The sequence below is a fragment of the Mus caroli genome, unplaced genomic scaffold, assembly GCF_978045245.1.
Source record: "Mus caroli unplaced genomic scaffold, Mus_caroli_1 scaffold_1, whole genome shotgun sequence".
NCBI lineage: Eukaryota > Metazoa > Chordata > Mammalia > Rodentia > Muridae > Mus > Mus caroli.
Genome location: NW_028227256.1, coordinates 37,668,940 through 37,693,689, shown reverse-complemented (window position 1 = coordinate 37,693,689; position 24,750 = coordinate 37,668,940). Strand labels below are relative to the sequence as shown.

The 24,750-nt window shown below is 42.2% G+C and overlaps 1 protein-coding gene across 1 annotated transcript in view; it reads right to left on the bottom strand.

The window, feature by feature from the left end:
* Positions 1 to 1,418: 1,418 nt before the first annotated feature.
* Slc9a2 (solute carrier family 9 member A2) overlaps positions 1,419 to 24,750 on the bottom strand; it is an 84,091-nt gene continuing 60,759 nt past the window's right edge. Inside the window, exons 6-12 of the mRNA XM_021161822.3 lie at positions 14,874 to 14,963; positions 14,345 to 14,415; positions 8,678 to 8,839; positions 7,077 to 7,173; positions 5,005 to 5,136; positions 4,362 to 4,452; positions 1,419 to 3,082 (exon numbers count right to left, since the gene is read on the bottom strand). Coding sequence (XP_021017481.1) covers positions 2,709 to 3,082; positions 4,362 to 4,452; positions 5,005 to 5,136; positions 7,077 to 7,173; positions 8,678 to 8,839; positions 14,345 to 14,415; positions 14,874 to 14,963 — 1,017 coding nt within the window. The 3' untranslated portion in view covers positions 1,419 to 2,708. The remainder of the gene's footprint in view (positions 3,083 to 4,361; positions 4,453 to 5,004; positions 5,137 to 7,076; positions 7,174 to 8,677; positions 8,840 to 14,344; positions 14,416 to 14,873; positions 14,964 to 24,750) is intronic.

Sequence of the window (24,750 nt, the reverse complement as noted above, 5' to 3'; positions counted from 1 at the left end):
TTGATGTAATAGCCAAGATGGCTGCTAAGTCCCTAGCTAAGGACTGGCTTGATAGTTGACAACTTGACAATGCTCTTGCAGAGGTTCATGTCTCTATCACCCTTTTCTATTGTGACTGGCATCAAGTAATCGTCAGAAGAAGCAACAACAGAGAAAAGGCCAACATCAAATTTATCTTATGGACTTTGTCACCAGATTAAAAACTTAACTGACAACTAAGATAAAACTATTTGGGCATTCCTTTTCTAAAATTTATAGCATCACTCATTTATTAGGATGTTTTCCTTAGTGAAAGCTGAATTTGTGTCGATTTAGCCCGAAATGTCACCACATGCTGGCTCATGATTCTTCCTTCAGTTTCAGAAAGTTATTATTCTTTGTAATATTTATTAACATAGAAAACCAGTAAAATTATATGTAGGCTATTTTTAACTTCTGTCTTCCTTGCCAGAAGTCATAAACCATTATTAGTATGCACAGTAATGATGTATTTTGGAAGACAAACATCATAGCATTTTATGAATTCTATTTCTATAGTAAAAATACCTATAAAAGTGTTGATTTCTTCTCAGAAGAAATCCATGGTTTATAAAAATATAGTCATTTAAAATGGAGATTGTTTGTTTTGGCACAGAGTTCTAAGCATGTAGCTTCCCAATTGTGTTTTCATGGTTTCCCATGAATCCATCTTGGACTTCTGGGGAAGGAAGGACATGCTCTAACTGGGTGTGCATTATTTCCAGGCTCACATGATGGCCTAGCAGCCTCTTAAGACAAGAAAACAAGAAAAGCTACGTTAACTGTAGTGGAGAAAGGGGACACAAAGCTGCTCCTGTGCTCACCCAGGCATGTCCTTACCCTCTGTCCTGGTTAAGCTTGTTGTCACCTTGACACAATTTAGATTCACCTGGGAAGAAGGAATCTCAATTGAAGAATTGCCTGGATCAGACGGGCCCGAGGCCAGCCATGCCTGAGAAGATTGTTGTTTCATCTTATACTTCCCAGTCACAGTCCATCCCTGAGGGTAGCCAGGGCAAGAACTGAAGCAAAAACAAAGGGGGAGGTTACAGGCTTGATTTTCAGGTTTGTGCTTAATTTGCTTGCTTTATGCATCCAAAACTCAGCTACTCCAAGGCATGGTGTGGGTCCCAGTGGGCTGGGGCCTCCCACAGCAGTCACCAACAATGACAGTCTTCTTCCCCAGTGACTTTTAAGCCAGAGTGGGTTATCACAGCTCCTACAAAGCAAAGGGTCCTTCCAAGCTACTTTGTATCCTTTGTTGTGGCCAAAAGATCTCTGGTAACAACTATAGTACTGACTTCATTTAAAATGTAAACCCAGGAAAGTGTTAAAGAAGAAATTCAGAAAACACATGAGAAGTCAATAAATCTCCTGCAGCTCAAAAGACATTGGTTTAAATATGAATCTTTAATAATTAATAAATCTGCAGCTCAAGAGACATTGGTTTAAATATGAATCTTTAGTGATTGCGTCCCACCGTTTCTCCCTGCCATACTCCTAAGAAGTATTCCAGAGAATAGAATCTAACTTTTAATGACAAATTTGAGTCACTACATTATCAAAGGCGAAAGAGGTAACAAATTAAGGACTAGTGCAAAAAGCGGGGGGTTTTCTCCAAAGAGCTTCCTCATCCAAAGTCAAACCCAAAGACTCGCCATTTCCTTCAACACTGGAAGGCGGTTTGTATAAGCGTTGATCCTTTCCCGCTTGCAGCTCTGAATGCACTACAGGACAATTTTATTAAAGCGGGTGATCATAGATCCCTAATGAAAGGAACCACTTCCCTTTCCTCCCAGCCCCACACAACATAAAACCCAAGCGGTCACGAGTGGCTGCCATGCCCACAATGGCCACAAGAGGTCCTCACTGGTAGGACTTCTCAGAAGCTGCCACCAAGTCTTCAAACACTATGGGCTGATTTTTGCCCAAGTGAATCGTTCTGTACCTAGACAAAAAGGGGGGTGTGGTGCGGTGGCAGGTGGAGATTACATGTTACTCCAAAGCCATGAAAAACACAGAACTGGACCAAGAGCAGTCTGAACCTCATTGTTTTAAAGTTGTACAGGGACTTCCCACCCACACTCTGAGAGTCACACCATTTCATATGCCTACCCATTCCAACCTGTGCCCTATTACTGTCAGTCAAAGCCTCTTCTAGGGACAACGTTCTTCTTCACCGAGTGGTCGGTCCTTCAGCTCAGCATGGAAATGGTAGGACCTGGAACTTAGGACCCACCTCTAGGAGTTGACCCTCACCCCCTTGGAAAAATATTCTCGACACTTTTGGTGTCATTCCCTTAAAAAAAAAATAAAGATCACTACAGATAAACACATTTTTTTCATAAATAAATCTGAGGCATATTTGTAATATATTAAAATTTTCACCAACAAAGGCGCGTTAAAATTTTCAAGTTCTGTCATTCAAGTTCAGTAAAGGCACACTTTTTTTTTCTTTCAGGCCTTGAAAGAATACATTTACTAGCCAAAAGTCACAAAAGTCATTTTGTGGGACTTCCTCTTCTTGGGATAGATAAGCAGCGCTCCTCCTGGGAATCAGTGGCTTGACTCTACTTCCCAAAGAATGCCTCTAGGCAGAGGATTTTAAATGGATTCCAGGGTCGATCAGGTTTGAGTAACAAGTCACAGCCATGCTAGCCCATTCACCCCAAGTTGGCTTTGGCTTCTTATTATGGCTTATCGTTGCCAAGGCGGCCTTTCCTATTCCCCGGTTCTGACGCTCGTCGCACCAACCTTGGTGGGGGCTTGGGTGGAACGTCTTCAGTCAAACTGTCTTCCCTACCCCGGCCAAACCGTTGGTCTTTGGAGAGCAGGGGCTGCCTCAGCAACCCCGGTGTTTGGGTGCCCCCCTCTTTACTGCGGGGCGCTGGAGAGACGCTGGGGGGCACTCGCACAGAACCCACATCCACCTCGTTCTTCCATTCCATTTTGTAGGCCTGGGAGGCTTTCTTTGAGAACTGATCTGGCAAGAAGCGCCTGGTCCTGGGCTGCAAATTGAGCACAGTGGTTCCAACATCTGGGTCCGAGTCGCTGCTATTTCCATCTGTCACAGAATAGAAAGGCAGTGTGGGCAAGCAGAGCAGAACAGAGATAGCACAAGTCACAGCAAAGCCCCACAGAGTCCCATCCCCTCTGGGGGGGGAGGGGGTTGGGGAATGGGAAAGTCAGAAATCTCACTCTAACTTCAGCGTCACAAGAGCGTACCCATGCTAATTTTGAAGCACTTACTTTAACTGCTAAATACATTTCCCCACTGACCGTATTTCATCCCCCTCCCCACTTTTATAGTGAGGTTGTAGGTCCAACAGATATTAGCAAGTAAGTATTGGGGCCGAAATTCAGCCTGAGAAACTCTGGCTCTGTCTTCAGCTGCTGCTAGGATCCTCCTAAGAGGGCTCAGCTCTCTCTGACACTGGCAAGCAACCTGACAGAATTTTATGCTACTTAGACTCATCTCTTCATCTGGAATTTCATGTGGATATTTGCGCTCTGTATGCCCAGAGAAGCACCCAAGCGTCAACGTATACTTACTAAGCCCAAGGGAGAAGTTTGAGTAAACGTTAGACCTCCTGTCTGGGGGCTGGAATTTATGGGAAGACCACTGATGGGAACCAGCCCTTGCCTACCAGCTGGCATGACCAGAATTGAATGTTTCTCTCAAAACACAGGCAGGGGTAACAAGACAGACAGTCGCTAACTTGCCCTCTGTTTCCCTGCTTCTTGTTTCTCGACTCTTCCTCCATTCCCACAAGTAACCTCTTCTTAATGAACGCAAACAAACAGAAACAAACAAACAAACAAAAAAACCCAAATCTAAAACAAACAAACAAACAAAATCCAACCAAGCAAAGGTGCTTGCAAAAGGGTCTGAATTGTTGCCTCCCATAAATTAGCAAAACAGAATCCTAATGTAGTGCTGTGGTTTACAGAGAAGAGCTTGTGTGTGTGCATGAGATTACCATCAAACAAGGAGGTTAAATCTATGGTCCACTCCATGAAAATACATTAGAATTAGTGTATGAATGTAAATGCTGTATATCTTTCTATTTACAACTTTGTATTTGATGCTGAACATGTCCACAGTAAAAGGACTTGCCTTTGCTATAATTAAAGGATCATTCAGAAAACCACGGGATTAGATTATTTATACTATGCACAGACATCTGTCCAATAAGGCCGCAGTGCTAACTCAGGACACCCTGTTGTTGCTTGAGCTTCACAAGGGATTGGGTTCATCCTTAACGAAGAAAATGAGACAGTTTTGTTTCATAAGCATCCACAAACAGGCGGGGAGGCGTCTCTCCTCCGGGCAGAATCCTTACCTGCATTTGAAACCTTCTTCTTCTTCTGCAGCTTCTCGGGGAGCTTTGTATTCTTAGGTAAGGATAAATATCGGGACGTTGAAGTGGAAGCCTGTGAAAGAAATAGAAAGTGTTATTCAGATGACAGAAATGCCAGCAACTGTCTGCCGGAAGCTACATCTGTACGACAAAACTAGATTTTAAATATAAAATGGGTGGAGCCATGCAGGCAGGCCTATGGACCCTGTGTATTTGAGATAGGATGATTGGGAGTTCAAAGGCACCCTTGGCTAATTATATAGGGAGTTCAAGGCCAGCCTGGGTTACATAAGATTTTAAGTAAATGAAACAAAAGCAAAAGAAAGTCTATAAAAGGAATAAATTGTTATTTGTCTTCTTTTCTTAAGGTATGTCTCACATTATATTGCCTAGGCTGGCCTCAAACAGTTCTCCTGCTTCAGCCTTTGGGGCTGTTGGGGCTATAGGAGTATGGCTCTATGCATGGTAAAAAGATTTTATTATTTGTTCCATCCCAGGGTAGCTGGGAATTGGCCCTTGGCAGCCATTTAACCAGCAGTGCCAAAGATTCTTCCTGTCAGCTGGTGAGAGGAACAGCTGAGGGCTCTGCCCTTGGAAGTCCTGCGACTCTGGGGGTAGCCGTTACCCTGCGCTCGCGGTTTGAGCTGTTGTCTTTCCTGAGACTTTCCCGAAGACTGTGCCGCCTACGAATCAGGATCTCCTTGGCTTGCCTCTCGCTTGTGTCTGCCGTCAGGTTGTGTCTGTTATAGGACAAGGTCTAAAATGACAAAAAGCACATGGGACATTTTTACCAAAGGATCCATCGGTTCTCCTTGACTTTACATTGTTAAGACAAAACCAAAGTTGAAAGCCAGCGTCTCAAAGTTAACACTCTGATTTTGAAAGAATTACTTCTTTTGTAAGTCAGCGAGAATGTTTTTCTTTACTGAAGGCTGTGGGCTTGGTAAATTAGAAAAAACAATTTAATTCGCAAACACCTTGTGTGTTTTGTAGGTTTCTGCCAGGACTGACAGCAAAACAGACATCACTTTCAAACATGTTCTCGACTGAGCTGAGACTGCAGCCATAAACCTGAGCTGTGCTGACACTTGGTGGCAGCAGCCCTTCTGACTAATTCAGGGCTCTCAGAGTGAGATGCTCTATCACCACCAGCAACTTTCACCTCCAAATGAAGGCCCTCCAGATCCCACATTCAGCATAGTTACGGCTTCAGTTCACTTCCCGATAGAATCGGAATGAACATCTCAACCCGTGTTCTCAAATGACCTGCGGGCCAATAAAAAGGTGGCGAGGTTTAGATTCTACTTCTGTCTCGAGGAGTTTACTACCTAGTTGGACATTTGAGTCTAATAAAACCATAAAAACAAATGCTCAACCAGTCGCACTGCCTGAGCTCTGCGTGTTATCTGATCTATAACAGGGCTGGGATAGCATGGTTCTTGACAGGAACCTAAACCTAGGAGGCTACCGGCCAGATAACAGGAAGCAGGGGCTGGCTCTAAGTATAGATAGTACACCCTGAGCAGGGCAAGGCTTGAGCAGAGAATCTGTTGTTCCATGAGAGTCTGACGTGGGTGGATGGATAGAATCGTGCTGGATAAAGGGGAGCTTGGCAGTAGAGACTCCAAATTATCCTGGAAACAACGTCCATTGTTTCGTTTCATTTTAAACAGAAGGCTGCTGCCCTTGAAAGGGACATAGAGAAAGGGGTGGTAAGGCAAATATGGGTGAAATGGTGATCGCTAAGTCTACAGGTATAGGCTCTGAGGACATGGAGATGATCTCTGCCAGGCTGAGCATGCCTCTGTTTCTTCATCTGTGAAATGGAGACAACAAGAATATTGAGAGGGGCTCAAAGGAGTGAACACAAGCTGTGTGCTAAATAACTCTTGGCAAAGGGCGAAACTCCTGGATTATTGGCATATTGTTAACATATCATTTGCCTATCATTAGAATAGGGTGTTAATGATGGTAGTACTGTAAAAGGAGCTCAGAAGACACAAAGAAATTCTAGCACTTTATGAAGAGTTGATTTATTTGTATGTGTACGCTGTAGCAGTCTTCAGACACACTACAAGAGGGCACCAGATCTCATTACAGATGTTTGTGAGCCACCATGTATGGTTGCTGGGAATTGAACTCAGGACCTCTGGAAAAGCAGTAAGTGCTTTTAACCAGTGAGCCATCTCTCCAGCCCTTTAAGACTCTCTTCTTAAGATAGTATTTTATTATCTCTATATGTCTGTGTCTGTGTCAGGGTATGGGCACTGGATCCCTCTGGAGCTGGAGTTATAGGCAGTTGTGGGTTACCCTGCTTGGGTGCTGGAAATACAGCTGAGGTCTTCTCCAAGGGCTGAGCACCCTCTTTCCTGCTGTGCTATGTATGACCCCAGACCCACATGTGCTTTAATATATAAGAGAAGCAGCTCATCTGTTCACACCTGCTCAGCACATCAGCCTTTGTCTCTAAAACCAAAGCATCAGAAACCCCGGGCCTCTGATACTTCAGCTCAGGTGTCTGGGAGAACTTAGCGAGGCTCCAGAATGGGATTCTGGGAGAACAAGGGGGGAGGGGGGATTTGAGCCCTGTGACACTCACCAGGACAGATATCTACAGAGAAACTCACTCATGGAGCCCAGCTGAAAAGCATGTTTTTAGGCAAAAAATAAGTATTCTGATGTATAAATTTTTCCTACCCGCTGACGGATTTGATAGAGATTCCGTGATAATATCTCTCTAATTTCATCCATTTCGCCTGGCGTGAGCTTCCTTATTTTCTCTTCACGGCAGTCACTGAAAATGGTTAGGGGGGAAAAGTATTTTTCCTTGTGAAGTACTTTAGAATCATTAATTCCAGCTTTAGCGTTATAACATCATCACTTCAGAATAACATATTAGTTTAAAAGGAGCAATTAGGAATTGCTCAGTATTTTCAAACATTCTGAACATTTTTAAAGTATTCAGCTTTACAATAATTAAGTTTCTAAAACTTATCTCAGTAATAAAATCATTCCTGTTAACTTTAACTGTGTATGAGGTTCCAGGCTCAACTATTGCGTCATGCTTCCCCATACCCAATGTCTTGTGTTGTAGCCCAGGCTGGCCTAGAGCTCGCCCTCCTGAGACCTTGTCCCTGGGACCCTGTGATTGCAGGTACATGTTGCCACAGACAGCTTCTCATGTGACTAGTTTTAAAAGACTCACTCACAGCGTTATCTATTCATTATTTCTAGCAGAAAGTTATGCAGACTCATCAGTTCCAATAGAAATTGAATTAGCGCATGTCCAGTTAGAAATCTAACTTAATTTATTAAGTCCCACCCAGGGAGTCTGGATTGAGTTCTTGCAGAGTGACACCCAGGCCTTTATAGTCACTTATACTCCCAAGGGGTCTCCAATGTTCAACCACGGCTGGGAACCACTGCATCCAGAAACCATGTGTGTTTCCCCAAAACTAAGTGCACTGCTGTGAGTACTCACTAAGGAAACAGATGCACTCTGGGTACAGTCATAGGAGCAAATCTAACACACCTTGAGAACAGCCCATTTGACAAGGCTAAGAGAGTTTTAACTCACTTTCAACTGGTACTGAACCTCCCAAAACTAATTTGACAAAGGCACAGACACCCTAAACATGACTGTGATTTTGAACTTTCTATTTCCAGTATAACAAAACACACAGCACAATGTAACATAAACATGACAGGCATAGTATACACCCAGAGCTCTGGCATTTACCCAGAATCTAACTCTGTTTTGAGATCTTAAACCATCACTCTAGGATTTACATCAACAATATTATTATTATACTATACTATACCACTATATTTTATTACATTATATATACACTATATATAATACATATGGCTTATAATATGTAATACTATGTACACTATATATGATAGCATATATATCATATATGATACACATTGCATAATATATACAATATTATACATTATATAGTATATAGTACATACTATATATTACGTGGTATATAGTATATAGTATAAATACATATTTTGTATGTTATATACTATAATGTACATATTATATGTATATATGCTATATATTATTGTGTGTATTATACAATGTATATAATATATGATACATGTTATTATATAGCATTTAAAATTAATATATATTACATTATAGTATATATACCTGTATGCAGCATATACATATGTATATGATAATGGATATAGTATAGTGTTACTATAATACTATTACTATCACACATCTCAAACCCATACCAATGCATACTTATTACATTCGTTTCCCTTGACAAAGTGGTACTCACTTGAGAGATGCAAATGAGGGGACGGTGCTTATCATCCCTGTCTCTGCCATTTCAATGGCATGCTTTATCTCGAGCTTTTTATATAAGGACACGATGCTGGACTTGGGTTGGTTTTCCCGAATCAGAAGCTTCCGAAGGTATTTGTCATCAAACTTCTTAAACCTACAAATAAGTAAACCCAGAGTTTAAATTAATGAATACCTCGTTGAATAAGAAAAGCACTCCAAAGTAAAGAACTAGTCTTACCCTATGTGACTTTTTCTATATGCTTTATGTGTGCACATATATGCACGTATATATAATGTAGCTAACCAGTGTCCAAACTCTGAGTGGAGCTGAGCTCCCTGCCCCTCCCCTGGCCTCCACCAGGTCAAGCTCTTTGACATCCTGTGCAATCTTTCCCTTCCATGACGTGGGATAAAGTTCCCATGTCAAGTTCCTGAGTCCTAGTGGTCTTCACAAATGTGACTCAGGTGATATGATGTCATTAGAGTGGGGTTCCCTCAGTGTGAGTGCCACACTGGTAAGAAGGACATCCTTACACACAGAAGCTCAAGGAGACATGAGCGTGAAGAATCTGAGTGCAGAACCCTCTGCAAGCAAAGGGCAACACCTCTTTCCCTAAAGCCCTCGAGGTGAACAGCCCCTGTTCACATCCTGTGTTTGACTTTATATTCCTCATAAAAGTGAGACAACCCATTTCTGCTGTTTGACCCTTCTATTGTGTACAGCTTCATGATGGCAGCCCCTGCCAACTAACATTCCATACCATTCGGTCAGTGATCACCATCTAAATATATACAAAAGCCTGGTCACTTTTCAGCACCTCTAGTGCAGTCACTATGGTCCCAGATGCTATTGTGCTTTTTTTTTTTCCTCCTGGACTTTGATACTGATTTGGGCACCTACTAGATGTCCCTGCCCCTGGAGTGTATTGTCAGCACAGGAACCAGAGTCTCTGGAAATGCCTTCAGGAGACTAGCTACCACCCACGTGGGGTCCCTCCTACCTCTGCTCCTAGGCACTTGTACTCTGAGGGTCTTTATAGTCATTGTCCCATCTACTAGAAATGCTTTTTTTTAATGTAGCCTTTACGTCTTTCTGTAACATTCAGCCATAGTTATTACAAAGGAACCTCAGCGAGCCAGACCTCTGTGTGCTATGTGTCCAAAGGCAACCACTTCCCCCTGTTCCCACTCCTTTGAACCTCATCTCCCCTCTCCCTGCCCAGATGTATTATTCTACCAGGCAGCTATCATTCTCTAGCAGGGTATGTAGTTGTCTTATTCATCTTACAGTCCATCTCTTGCAGTCAAAGGTAAAATCGGCATTACAGGGATTCTTGTCACCTCTGTACCCTCTATGCAGAGAACTGAGCCAGACATAGTTTAAGCTTGTGCATTATAGACATATCTGTTGGCCCCAGGGCTTTGTTGTATCTAGATCTGCCAAAATCCAACAATAGCTTTCTGTTATAGTCTAGATGACCTTTGCCTATTCCTAGTCACAGTGATCAATACCGTTACTGGTTTGGTGAATTGCCTCCTCCTGACACAATGGCCAAAGAGTCTTTCACTGGTACAATGACCAAAGAGGCTCACCACGGAATCCCAGATCCTGCGTGTCCCCACCACCTTAGGCACACACCATCATGTCTATGAACCAAGGTGAACAGGATATAAATGATGTCTTTAATTTACCTCCACCATGTGAGACAAGCTCTGGCAGGATCAGCTGACTACCTTCCGCCCTGCAGGAGCAAGAACAAGCTCAGCCCAGCCCAGCCCAGCCCACGTGCAGCTTCTAGACTCGCACAGGTTAATAATAAATGACTGCTATTTTGATCAGCTGGCTTTGTGAATGTGGTTATGCAACACCACATGCCAGCGTATAAGTAAAACAATAGGTAATAAATATTTGCTGAGAAAGAAATAGGTATATAACATTGATTCACTGTAGACCCAAAGAGGTTTACTGGCTGGCACACCTGTGCCGTGAGGGAAGCCCACATTCACCCACATTCTTGGCACTGCTCCTTTGTTCTGAGTGCTGGAGGGCTCTGAATAATTAAGGAGCCACCCTGAATGTGCTGTGCTAGTGGCCCATTACTATTAGAGGGCTGGGCCTACTCTTTCCGATGTTTATTTTGAATTTCGTGCCAGGCTCACCTAGCCAGGATTCTTCGCAGTAATACAAGGCCTCTAGCACTTCTCATATGACTATGATTGCTTTAGATTTTTAGCAGAGATAAACTAAAGGGAGAGTGACAGAGATGGGACTGGCAGCTGCTCTCTCCCACACGAGGAGTGCCTGTTTTCTTATTGCTTTCTCCCTGGCCCGTTCTGTCAAGCTCCACACGGGTGTTGCCTTTCATATCACCAGAGCAATGTCACCACTGTGTCACCTTCCATTCTGTTCTCAGCTCATCAAATCAAGCACCTCAGGAATTCTCTTCTAGGGCCAATGAGGTGCTGTGACACCGAGGCTTTGGAATAAAGGAAAGATACTCAACACACTCAAATCACAACTTCTTTTTGTATGTTCCTTTTTGGTGGTGTCCATGGCTCTGTACACACCTGAGAGGGGATTCATAATTGATATGTAAACAACTTGTGTCAGCACCCACTGTTCCAGATCCACTTTCCCAATGATTGTGCAGGTGACAATCACGAAACTGTTTTGAAGTTTGTGTGGGAATTTAACATGGGGTTGTAAAATGCTGTGAATTAACCAAAACTTTTTGTTGCTGATGAACAGCATCACGGAAAAGCAACATTTGCTCCCAGAGACAAGCCAGACATGTCAGCACTCCTCTTGTTCATGCTCACAGTCCAGCTATGGATTCCTTGAAAGGCCTGCCTGAAAGACGTTTGTGGACCTCAGAGACACATGGATTTCCTCTGACCTTCGCCTGGGTTCCCCTTCAAACCCACATGATCTCAGCCTCACCACCCCCTTCTTGGCACTGGTTGGGTTTTTGCTGCTGCTGCTGCTGCTGCTGTTGTTATTTTGACACAAATTAATGCTGTCTGGGAAGAAGGAACGCCAATTGAGAAAGTGCTTTCATAAGACTGTCATTTTCCTGATTATTGATCAATGGAGCAGAACACTGTCAACTGTGTGGGTTGTGTCACTCCTAGACATGTGCTACTGGGTGGTAGAGAAAAGCAGGCTGAGCTAGGGACAAGGCAGGGAACAATGCTTCTCCAAGGTCTCTCCCTGTTCGTGCCCTGAGCTCCTGCCTTGAGCTCCTGGCCTGACTCCCTCCTTATAGTTCACTGAAGCTGTTAGATGAATGAATCCCTTTCCTCCACAGGTTGCTTTGGGGCCTGGTCTCCATCACAGCAATAGGAAGCCAAATAGGATGTCACCTCTTGTTCCCACATGTGCCCAGGGGCTGCTGATCTAGTGAGTGCCTACACATGTCTGTATTCTCTGTCTTTGGATGCACAAGGACGGGAGGAAAATGAAACCTCCCAGTCTTCGCGATTGAATGGAAACTCGCCAGTCTGCAGTATGCCTCTCCCTCAGCTCACCATGTGGAGAGACTGCTGCTAGGAGTCTATAGAGCAACAAAGGTGACAGACAGACTTGAGAGGGAGAAGATAAAACAACAGGGAAAGAGAAGAAAGTCTGTCGTATTGATTTGCACATAATTCCTAGACTGGACAAAAGAGTTGAAGAGGGAACAAGGCTAACTTTAATCCACCTCTAGGAAAAAAGAATGCTTCCCGAGAGAAATGGCAGTTTGTCCAGAGTTTTACAGCTTCATTACCTTGTGGTCCCAGGTGGTTAACAGGGTACTTTGCCTGTACGAAATCATCTCTCCTTAGTTTATGAAATAAGACTAAGCTCAGGGGACCTTCTAACGTTCATGAACATGAACAATGCTTTAAGCTTTGTAATTGCTCTGACACTAATGTCTTTGTAACTCAATGCATTCCTGAAGGCTTGCTCTCTCCCATATCTCCACTTCCAATCACACACACATGCACACAACACACACACACAAACACACACACACACACACTTGCAACCCCTCCACATACACCTGTTTACTATATAATTCCTTTGTTTTCTGTTTTATAAAATTTGATGCCCTGACATATATAATTATATATAGCCCAATACCGTACTATGTTGTGTGAGCAAAGAGAAGCATGCAAATTCTTCCACCTTAAATACATAGATCAGTTAATGGCCAAGTTTATATCAATAAGTGAGTAGTGGAGTAAAATTTCTGTGAGTCAGTTAAAGAGGAAAAGCAAGAGGAAATATCTCAATATGGTCTAGAATGTCTCTCTCTGACTTAATGTTCTAGCTTAAATGCTGCTTTTTTTCTCTCTCTTGAGATGTCTGGCCTAGCCAGCAATATGTGCACAAATGCTCATAGATCACCTTGTACAAAAAGGGGCCTGCTGGTAGCATTAGTCACATTGCCAGCATGGCTGTTTCTGTTACCCACCATGGGCTCCCATTTGATGATGAAGGATGGCTCCTGGGCCCCATGTTTCAAATGCAGCTGTCAGAATCCCTTCATTTCTCAATCTATTGCTCTATCTAGTCAACTGGTCCCACCTCAATTTATAACCACCAGCAAGACAGGTACTAAATTGTATCTGACCACCACAGAGCCTTTATGATAACAATAAATCCAGGCTGGACAGTGGTGGCACATGCTTTTAATCCCAGCACTTGGGAGGCAGAGGCAGGTGGATCTCTGTGAGTTCAAGGCCAGCTCGGTCTACAGAGCAAGTTCCAAGACAGCAAGGGCTACACAAAAAAAGCCTGTCTCAAAAACAAAACAAAACAAAATCAAAATCAAACCAAACTACAACAAAAGAAGTATCTGTATGTGTGTTTATGTGCGTGTGTGTTTCTGTTGGTGCGTGTGTGTGTGTGTGTGTGTGTGTGTGTGTGTGCGTGTGTGCTTTCTATAAAAGGTACACCTATACATTCAGGTACATGAATCCCTCAATGTAAGCTCATGATTTTTTCTTCTTTTGGTTTACTGTTATCCCCTGGTGCTGTGAATCTCTGCCTGGCAGAAAAGACAGTATTTGACTCATTGACTGGAGCTCTTGGTTCCTCTGCAGTGAGGAATGGCATGGAAAAGCTATTTGACTGCTTCTGAGGATCCTGGCTAATGATGGCAGAGGATGTCCTGTCTTAAGATGATCTTTCTTCCATCTTGTCCCTGGAATAGATGACATTGAAGGTGTAATTCTGTCTCCAAGGTGAGTATGGAGGCCATGCCCAGTTAATGGGAACATGAAGTGGCATTCTCATCTGCTAAGCCAGGGTCTCCTGTTTCATGTTATTCACATAGGGAAATAAGCTCCTGCCTCATGTATAGCAATTTTATAACTCTGCTGTAGCGAAGATGTTGTTACAATAGTTGGCACAGTCACTAAGTAGCCTAGGCTGCCCTTGAGTTCATGTGGAACCTCCTGCCTTAGACTCTAGGGTTCTGGGATCACAAGCATGTCTCATTATGCCCGTCTATAGCTAAGAGTAACCATAAAAGGACACACAGTAGCACAGCAGGGGATCCCCAGGGTGAAAAACAGTACAACTACATGTATTATGTTTCCAGTAGTGACCTGTATATTTTGTTTCCAATAGTGACCAAGAGCCACTTTGATAGAACATTGCTTGGCCTCTTACTTGTCTCTCCAGAAGTTGTGACCCCAGTGTCCACACACATCTTCAATCCCAGTCTTCACATGATCAAAAAACTACAAGAGAAGGAAATACAGGCTAATCATTGGCTTTTTCTTACAAGTGGTCCTTTTAATTCCACTGACACAACACCGAACTCCAGGGACACACACAGTTGGTTGTGCTGGAAGCAGTCAGCTAACCATTTATCTTCAATTCCTAAGGAAATATTTTCATTACTTTGATCATCCTATTTTTTTATCATCTTTTTCAAAATGACAAGAAATAGCTCATAGAAACATTTTCAGGTTGAAGGTTTTCTTTTCTCTCTGCTGGTTCAGGACTTTAGCTGGCTTCGATTGGATATCATGGGGTTATGAAGAGTTTACCTCCCATCACAGACCTTCCTGAGGCCTCCCCCATCCCCTTGAGCCTTCTCCTCTTCCCTTTCCTTTCCAGCAGTGCACAATAGCAAGGGGGTTTCTCTCATTACTACACAATTTCTTTATTAAGCTGATCCCTGGTCAGCACCTACCCGACAGTGGATCTCTTCACTGACAGCTTGCTGCTTCTTATTGGATCTCTTAACATCAAGAAATTCCACCAGTGGCCGGATGGTTATTCCCTACATGAAAATATGTACATAAGTAAAGGTTTTTCTCATAAGCAAAAGGCTGAACCATAGTTTATCATCTCAAAAGAATCACCGACCACCAACAAAAGCTAGACTGTTGCTAAGGGTTAAAATAGTACATGCAAAATTTTGTTATTCTTATTTTTCTTTTCCACAGATATCTGATTTTCATAAGACCATTCCAACATAAACCAGATGCCAGAAATGGAAAGTATTGGAAGATAACTGTAAGAAATAATGAAGATCTGAGGACCTGGCTACTTGCTGTGTTATTCAGAGGAAACTCTCCAGTGACTTTTCCATTTGCTCATACTACAGAGACAATTTTCCCTAAGCTGCTTCTGTGTGCCTGTCATGGGCCTTGGGCATGAGAACACGAAGATAGACAGCAAAGGTCCGCCGTTCCAGGACTGTATCTAAAAGAAGGTCATCTCTATCCCAACACAGTCACAAAGAAGTCCAAAGGAGTGACAACCAGACTCATGGAGAGCTCCAAGGAAGCTTCAAACTGAGCAAGTGCTCAGCAAGAATCCTGAAAGGTGCTGGCATCACCTCTTGGCAGAGACTACAGGAGAGCCCCTGAGCAGCAGTGGGAAACATTGCAAGGGCGAGCTCCGCACACTCAGGGCTCACCCTGAGAAAATGACAAATCCGGAGTAAAGTAGGGGAATAAAGGAAACTCCATATGTGGAACAAAGATCTATGTACAGTTCCACAGTCAACACCTCGCTCCATAATGAACCATTAAACGCATCTTCATTAGAGGCACGGAGAGCAGAGGGCACTGGGTTCTGCTGTCAGGCACAGATTCACAGGTTGCACTCCAAACAGAGACAAGAGAAAAGGCAGGAAGTGCTGACAACAAAGTGGCAAGAATACCTTGCTGATGGACAGTTTGTATCTTTGATCTAAAGTTTAGGAGATCCCTTCCCTATGGAAACAGCAAGAAAAGTGACTAGAAGAAAATCAACACACATGGTCCAACCCTTAAAAAGTATAAACAATAATCACATAAACAGCAATGTTTATTTTAGGATGTATTACATCATATTATTGCTACAGGGTATGCTTGTGTAACTAATATATACTACTATATAATATGGCATATACACTGGGAGAAACTATGTACACATAGATACATTCTATGTTTTTATATTCATATATACAAAGCCTTATGACAATTGCATAAAACCCCTATAATGGAGAATGGCAAAATTTAACTGAAGAATATTAGAAAGATTTGAAATCTAAAAATACATTTAAAGCTTTAAATTGGATGAATAGACTATAATGACATCTTTTCCTAACCAATGACTACACACAACACAACATGATAATGTAATATTCAGATGTGAAACAGGCCTTGGGCAATCTAAATAACCTACAAGAGAAAAGGTGACCAGAATTATTTTTTCAAAAATGAAAATAAAGGGGAATTTGTAGACACAAAACAATCTATCAGATAGGACACATATATGGTGTGAAATTGGCACCAAAAGAAGCAGGAGAGGTGCTGTGTGGAAAGAGCACCAGGTTCTTGCTTGGGGATACATAGCACGAAAGCTGCATGTGTGAGATGGATTGTTTTCTTGGTGAGGGGGGCAGCTATGTTGAAGTATATTGTATGCTACTTGATTTCCATCTCACTTTTCACCTGTATTTAGATGTTGAGTTGAGACAAGCCCATGGTAGCTTGGAACTCACTATGTAACCTGGGCTAGCTTTTACATTGTTATCAATCTTCCTGCCTCAGCCTCTCAATTGCTAAAATTGCGGTTGTGAAAACTCTTAGCTTGCTTTAGCCTTTTGAAATTGTTCTGACAGAAATCGAGGGAATGCCCAACCAATGACTGGTCTAGTTTGAGGACCATGCTGTGAGAGGGAGTCCACCTCTGACACTGTAAATGATACTCTGCTGTACATGCAGATAGGAGCCTATCTGCAGAACTGTCATCTGAGAGGCTTCACCCAGTAACTGATGGAAACAGATGCAGAGACCCAGAGCAAATATTAGATGGAGTTTGGAGGGAGTCCTACAGAAGATGGGGGTAGGAAGGACTGTAGGAGCCAGAGGGGTCAAGGACACAAATAGAAAACCCACAAAACCAACTAACTTGAGCCCATAGGAGCTCACAGAGCCTGAACCACCAACCAAATATCATGCATGAAACTGACCTAGGCCCTCTAAACATATGCAACAGTTGTATAGCTTGATCTTCATGTGGGATTCCTAACAGGAACAGGGGCTGTCTGACTTTGTTACCTGCCTTTGTTTGTTGCTGTTGTTGTTGTTAGTTTCCCTCTAACTGGGCTGCCTTGTCTAGCCTCAAAAGGAGAAGATGCTCCTAGTCTTATTGCAACTTGACATGCCAAGGCTGGTGAATATTCACGAGAAGCCTTCTCTTTTCTGAAGAAAAAGGAAGGAGGAATGGATAGGAGGAGGGGAAGGGGGAATAGTTGGGAGGAGATGAGGGAGAGGAGGCTGCTATCAAGATGTAAAGTAAATATATACATTTATTAATTAAAAAAGAATGGTTTTGATTACATAATACCTCTATGTGCACACAAAGTTTTGTTTCAAAGTTTTGTTCTGTCGATCCAGTGGAAGCATTTTTCTAGTATGTTTCTTTCTTTCCTTTTTTTCTTAACCTTCTTAAGTGAAAACCAATTCCAACTAAATTTGGTATGAGACATCTCTTATGTCATATTTACATTTCAGTCTGCCACTTGGAAATCACACAGGTGCTAATAACAGTTTCCCAATCAACACGTTCTAGAATTTTTAACATATGCAAAACAAATGAAACACAATTGTGATTTTCAGAGATGGTGACCTCACTGAGTTTCATGTCCCATTGATCTTCTGTATGCTAGGAGCTCCAGATTAAAACAAGAAATCCAGTGTAATTCTCAACCTTGAAAATGTCTAGCCTATTCTGAAGACATAAATTGCTATTACACACGTTCCTTCCCCCTTTCAGCATTTATTCAGTAAGTTAAAGGGAAAATCCTGTATTTGGAATCACGGTATATGAAAGTCAGAATGGGTATCTCCAATCCTGATGTTGATGCCAACTGGCTAGGCAGACTGAAAGTCAATGAACCTAATGAGTAAATCACATTGACCAAATTCAGGAAGGGAGTGTGGAAACCCAGATCAGCTCAAGTTGGTAAAAGTATAACGCATTTAAGTTCACAATTAATAACTGAAAGATTGTTCATCTAATTAAAATCACATTCCTTTAAGTACATGTTTATCTCTGGGAACTGCTTTCAGCTGGATCATGCCGAATAGAAATCACTCGTGAGACACTGATCCGTTCCTCTCCCTCTCTCTTGTCCTTTCTTGGGCATCTAGCTGGAAGAAGAGCATGTGGCCTGTGTGCATGCCTTGTCTGACCAATCAGGATATTTAATTACGTGAGCCAAAGGCTCTGGTTTGGAAGGACAGAGAGACGATACCTCTGATGGGACACCTATTTTATCCCTTTGGAAAATTTCTAATTTAGGTTACACAGGAAGCTGTTGGCTAGAACTTCTAAGAATAAGATAGCTTGTTACTATCTGTGGAGGATGAAAAAGTTAAAATGTAATCCAGAGTCTTGCAACAAATTATGGGGGAAAAAATCTCTTTGCAAAGTGCAAAGAAATCCTCACCTGTCACTCAAGTTTGGCATAACAAATACAGCACCACAGAGTCCTCCTCAGAGTCATCTAACAGGAAGGATAGAGAATTACTGGGAGTAACAGTCCTACCTTTTTCTATATCTGCTTCAAGCCACCAATGAGAGAAAAGCAGAGAAAACCTAACCTGTTGTTTGGTTAAAATAAGCATTCTTTTTTTTTTTTGGTTTTTCAAGACAGGGTTTCTCTGTGTAGCCCTGACTGTCCTGGAACTCACCTTGTAGACCAGGCTGAACTCAGAAATCCGCCTGCCTCTGCCTCCCAAATGCTGGGATTATAGGCGTGTGCCACCACCGCCCAGCAAAATAAGCATTCTTTTGGTCCATTTGCAGGGAAAAAAATAAGTTCTTATTTGTGGAATTAATACTGACAAAGATGGGCTTCTAATATTTCCATGCTGAGTTAGCAAGGATTTCCCTTGAAGACTCAAAAAAAAAATGTATGTATAAAAACTATCACTGTTTGCCTGGGGTGATGGCTCAGTGGGTAATAATTCCTACTACACAAGCATAAAGAGCTGAATTCAGATCCTCAGACCCCATGGAAACAGTCAGGCATAGCCACATACATCAATAATAAGGCTGTGCTTGCTGGCCTCCAGCTTACCCCAAAACAATAGGAGTTTCAGGTTCAGTATGAGACCAGAAGCTGTTTCAAGTTCAAGTGACTAAGGCACTGTGAGTAATATACGGGTATACCAGAAGTCTGTCTTTGGACTCTGTAAGCACACTGAAAGAAACACTTTCTACAATCAAATGTGCGGCTGAAGCTCTCATCTTACAAAAACTGGAAGGAGAGTCACATTTGTCAAGCCTTTCATCCTCTCTTGGCAGATCGTTGCCCTTAGTGTCTCTCTTTTGGATCTGGTTAGTCCCAGGGTCACCCTCATCTTAGTGCTCCTGTCAGCACGGGCACTCCTCATTCAGGATGCTGTTGCTTTTTCCTAAGGTCATGGACTGCTCTCTGCAGACTCTTTCCCACTTGGCTTCTGCCTCCCCACCCCCACACTTCATTCCTCACCAGCCACTGTGTTCACTCTCCTGGGATTATCCAGCTTCCTCAACAATTTATCAATTAATGTTGGGTGTCTAGGCTCTGCCCTCAGAACACTCTTCCTCTTCCTCTTCCTCTTCCTCTTCTTCTTCCTCCCCGTCCCCTTTTCTTCCTCCTCTTCTTCCTCTTCTTCCTCTTCTTCCTCTTCTTTCTCCCCTTCCCCTTCTTCTTCCTCTTCCTCCTATTTCTCCCCCATCTCATTCTTTAAAAGGTGTCTATTTCAGACAACTCCTCAGTTGGGGTCTCCCATCTCGAAAGCCTCTATCATGAATTCCAGATCACAAATCCTACATAGCTATGAAGAAATTATTCCCCTCCCAGCCCCCACTGCACAGACCCAACAATCCTCTAGTTGTTCATCACTAAATTAACTCTGATTACTCAGTTTAAAACACTGAGCAATAAATTTCACAGTTCTCTTCACATCCTAAGCTGTTTCCATAGAATTTCCTTCCTTCCTTCCTTCCTTCCTTCCTTCCTTCCTTCCTTCCTTCCTTTCTTTCTTCCTTCCTTCCTTCCTTCCTTCCTTCCTTTCTTTCTTTCTTTCTTTCTTTCTTTCTTTCTTTCTCTCTCTCTCTTCCTCTCTTTCTTTCTTCCTTTCTTTCTTTCTTTCTTCCTTCCTTCCTTCCTTTCTTTCTTTCTTTCTCTCTCTCTCTTTCTTCCTCTCTTTCTTTCTTCCTTTCTTTCTTTCTTCCTTCCTTCCTTTCTTTCTTTCTTTCTCTCTCTCTCTTTCTTCCTCTCTTTCTTTCTTCCTTCCTTTCTTCCTTCCTTCCTTCCTTTCTTCCTTTCTTTCTTTCTTCCTTTCTTTCTTTCTTTCTTTCTTTCTTTCTTTCTTTCTCTCTCTTTCTTCCTCTCTCTCTTTCTTTCTTCCTTTCTTTCTTTCTTCCTTTCTTTCTTTCTTTCTCTCTCTCTCTTTCTTCCTCTCTCTCTTTCTTTCTTTCTTTCTTTCTTCCTTCCTTCCTTTCTTCCTTTTTTTCTTTCTTTCTTTCTTTCTCTCTCTTTCTCTCCCTTTCTTTCTTCCTTTCTTTCTTTCTTCCTTTCTTTCTTTCTCTCTCTCTTTCTTCTTCTCTCTCTTTCTTTCTTCCTTTCTTTCTTCCTTCCTTTCTTTCTTTCTTTCTTTCTTTCTTTCTCTCTCTCTCTTTCTTCCTCTCTTTCTTTCTTCCTTTCTTTCTTTCTTCCTTTCTTCCTCCCTTTCTTTCTCTCTCTCTCTTTCTTCCTCTCTTTCTTTCTTTCTTTCTTTCTTCCTTCCTTCCTTCCTTCCTTCCTTCCTTCCTTCCTTTCTTCCTTTCTTCCTTTCTTTCTTCCTTTCTTTCTCTCTCTCTCTCTCTCTCTCTCTCTCTCTCTCTCTCTCTCTCTCCCTTCCTTCCTTCCTTCCTTCCTTTCTTCCTTTCTTCCTTCCTTCCTTTCTTTCTCCCTTCCTTTCTTTCTTTCTTTCTTCCTTTCTAAATGGGTCTTTCTACTCATTTTATCTAGACTATGTTAAATATCCCGATGTCTAGGGAATCCTACCCAGTTGGCAATGTTAATTAAATATGGTAGTTTATTTAACAAAAGAAACCACATGGTAGGGGGCCTCACACCATCTATTTGATAGCGAGCACTATCACTTCTGTTTTGCAGGCAACACCATCAAATATTTATCACTAAGGGTAAATGGGCCCTAAGCATCCCCATGCTTCTGCATGTACAAAGGGATTTTTATCAGGGGCATTCCTGAGGGCGTGAGCGAAGAACAATCTTGAGAAATAAAATAACATCACCCTTCACAGACAGTGATAAATTCCTAAGCTCCATACCCCTCCCGTAAAGCAGGCCATTACACAGGCATCTGTCCTTCATGAGCCCTTTGTGCCACTTTCATGGAACCAAGGGCTAAGGGAAATTGACACAATATTCTGGCTATCACTTCTGCCATGAATAATAAAGTCTTCTGTCTTTGAACCATCAGGCTGGTGTCAGTACCCACCTGCTTGCCTCACAGTCTGCACAAGAATGAGAATTACGTCATCGACGTGCAATGGCGACAGAGAGCTGATGGGTTGGTTTTACATTTAGTTCACTCATTTGCAGGTAGCTTCTGGACAGATTTGTAGGATTCTTGGGATCTTCTACATGACTGTAGGAGTAACTGAATAAGGACTGAATGATGCCAACCTTTCTCTTCTATTATTGTTTAGCCTAACATTTTACATGAAATCATGAGATCAAAACTCTATGTCAGGTATTCCGCTGTTTATACATATTCCCCTATAATACCTGAGAGAGAGGCCCCACAATCTACATCCTACAGCTAGGTAAACTGAGGCTGATAGAACATACATGGAATGAGGTCAAAAGAGCAGATCAGATTGGCCTCTTTTTTGTTGTGCTCCTCACAGACTCCAACTTCTAATACAATTTTAGAACATAATGTGTTGCTCACATTGTATATAAATAATATTATTGGTTGAAACATTACTTTGTTGAAAAAAATGAACTCAAATGTCTAGACATTGAGACTGCTCATTTGTAGATTCATAAGTAATGCTGCGTTCAAAGGCAGTGTAATGTGTTACTCAAATTAGCAGCATGATTTAAGCAGTGTTTAAATTATCATGACAAGTTATGATAAATAATAAATCATGTCACGCATAACCTGCTTTTGAAGACAGCCAGAATGATGTATCAGGCTGGAGGAATTTGTCATTCAAGAAATTCTGATGTAAGGAGAGGGAAACAGATCTTAAACTTTGATAATGGGAACTGCTGGCAAGACAGTTCATTCACTAAGGGCACAGGTTACTCTCACAGAGGACCAGGGTTTCATTCCCAGCACCCACATGGCAGCTCATAACGATTTGTAACTCCATTTCCACAGCACCTGATTCCATCTTCTGGCCCCTGAGAGTACCAGCCATGCATGTGGTACACAAACACACACACATTAAAAACATCCATATACAAAGAAATAATTTTTAATTCTTGATAATAGGCCCAGCAACATAAAAGCTGCCATCTGTAAGAGACTAGATATCTTCCTTGAAAGGCACAGATATGGATGTGTTTGCATATATTTGTCACTAGCTATTCTTACCATTATTCATAACTCATTAAGATTTCTCTCCAGATTTATCTCATGGATCTGTTCTTCTTTTTGAAAGATGTCAGTGTACATTTCTGTGTGCATGCATGGACATGTATGTACATGTATGGGCATGTGCATGCATGCATGGGCATGTGTGTGCATGTACGGGCATGTGTGTCTTGTGTCACTAGAGAAACAGTGGTGAGAGAAATTTGGGAAGGAGCAGGGTGGCCATAGCCAACTGGTGTGCACACACTGGAACACAAAAGGAATGTTAGTATACTATGAAGAACTATGGCCACTCCTTCCACATGGCTATCAGAATGAGTTTGATCAAGTGATCCTCTAGCTTATAATGGGAAAGACTGGCTTTGTGTGCACTAGCATGGTCTAAATACTGACCCCTAAAATGCACCTTCACCAGAGGGTTAGTTAGCTTGACACGTTCACCATACTCAAAGTAGCCGATGCATGGCTCCTACTGCCTGTTGACTGAGTCCCTTCTTCTCCATCAGGAGCCTTACACTTTACCCATGTGAGTCTCCCTGCTTCCATTTTTGTCTCCCATATTTCACTCTCCCATCAAAGAGCAAGGGATGCCTGTCAAAACAATTCCTTGCTAACAAGCACTTCTTAGTATTCTTCAGTTAAAGGCACACTCTACCTGAGCATTCTGAACTCAGCAATATTTGCCTCCATCTGGCTGCTTCAGTGTACTCACCTGGGTTATCCATGATGTTCTGTACATTTCCTGCATCAGCATCTTTGTGTAAGCTCTTCCTTCAGCCCAGATGCTAGCTGATATCCTATCCTTCACACTTTAGATTCATCAACCATCATTCATATCTTATATTCATAATAACTTCCACAAAGAGCTTGCTAACCAAAGATTCTGTGGACAATATCATCTGCCCACTGTGTCTCAAGTCCTACAAGTTTACTGTAGTGTCATTGTTAATGCCAAGGCATAGGACATGAAAGTCCAGGATGGTGCTGTTGGGCATAGCACGTTGCCTGGGGCTGTTGCTGATCTGTAGACAATTAGCTGCAAGTCAGCAGATAGATAAATATAGTTTCCTTTTCCAGTTTGTTATAAGTCAAAAGGGCAAGCTTGTCTGTAATATTAAACACCAAATATCCATACATATTATACCTGTCTTTAATCCCATCACTCAGGAGGTAGAGGTAGCCAGAGCTCTATGGATGTGAGGTCTGTCTTGTCTACAAAGGGAATACTGGGCCAGGCAATGCTATATAGTGAGACTTTGTCTAACACAAAACACACCAATTAAAAAGCAAAGTGAATGCAAAAGCATATAATGTAGGTAGTTGATAATTTTCTATTTTTCTTGATTGAGTCTCAACCACAAATAGACCAAAATTATTACTGATAACTCTGTACTAATGTGTTAATACCGATCATCTATGCATATATTTTATGACTGATGGTTTCTATTTCATAGTAATTTTCTTTTCATATGTGATGTTCTGAGTGTAAGCATATATTTTTATGTTTGATGAGACTAGTGACTGAAAAATTAAGCTTGTCTGATGAGCCCTGTCTGGAGTTAGTGTCTTTCTATAGAGTCATGCCAATTGCGTTCTATAATTGCACCTAGCCTGTGATGTCTGGGGCAGGGGATTGCTTTGTATTACAGGCTCTTGAAAACTTGTGCTGGGGACTGTGGTCCTTTCCCAGTGACCTAGTTCCCCATCCCACTTGGGTGATGTGATTCTATTTGTGTCTGATACTCAGAGGTGAGGGCATCTGTTCCAGGAGGAGGAGGGAAGCCCCTTGGTATTGTACACTGTAAAATTGGGAGAGCCTAGGGTGATGATGGCAAGGTAATCATCAGGTCTTGGAATCACAGGGACATCTCCAGCCCCTCTATATCTGCATGTATTCTGCCCTAGGTCACTGCAGGAGTAGAAATCTAGGTGGCAAAATTGCTTCCTATTATATTTTATCCCCAGCTG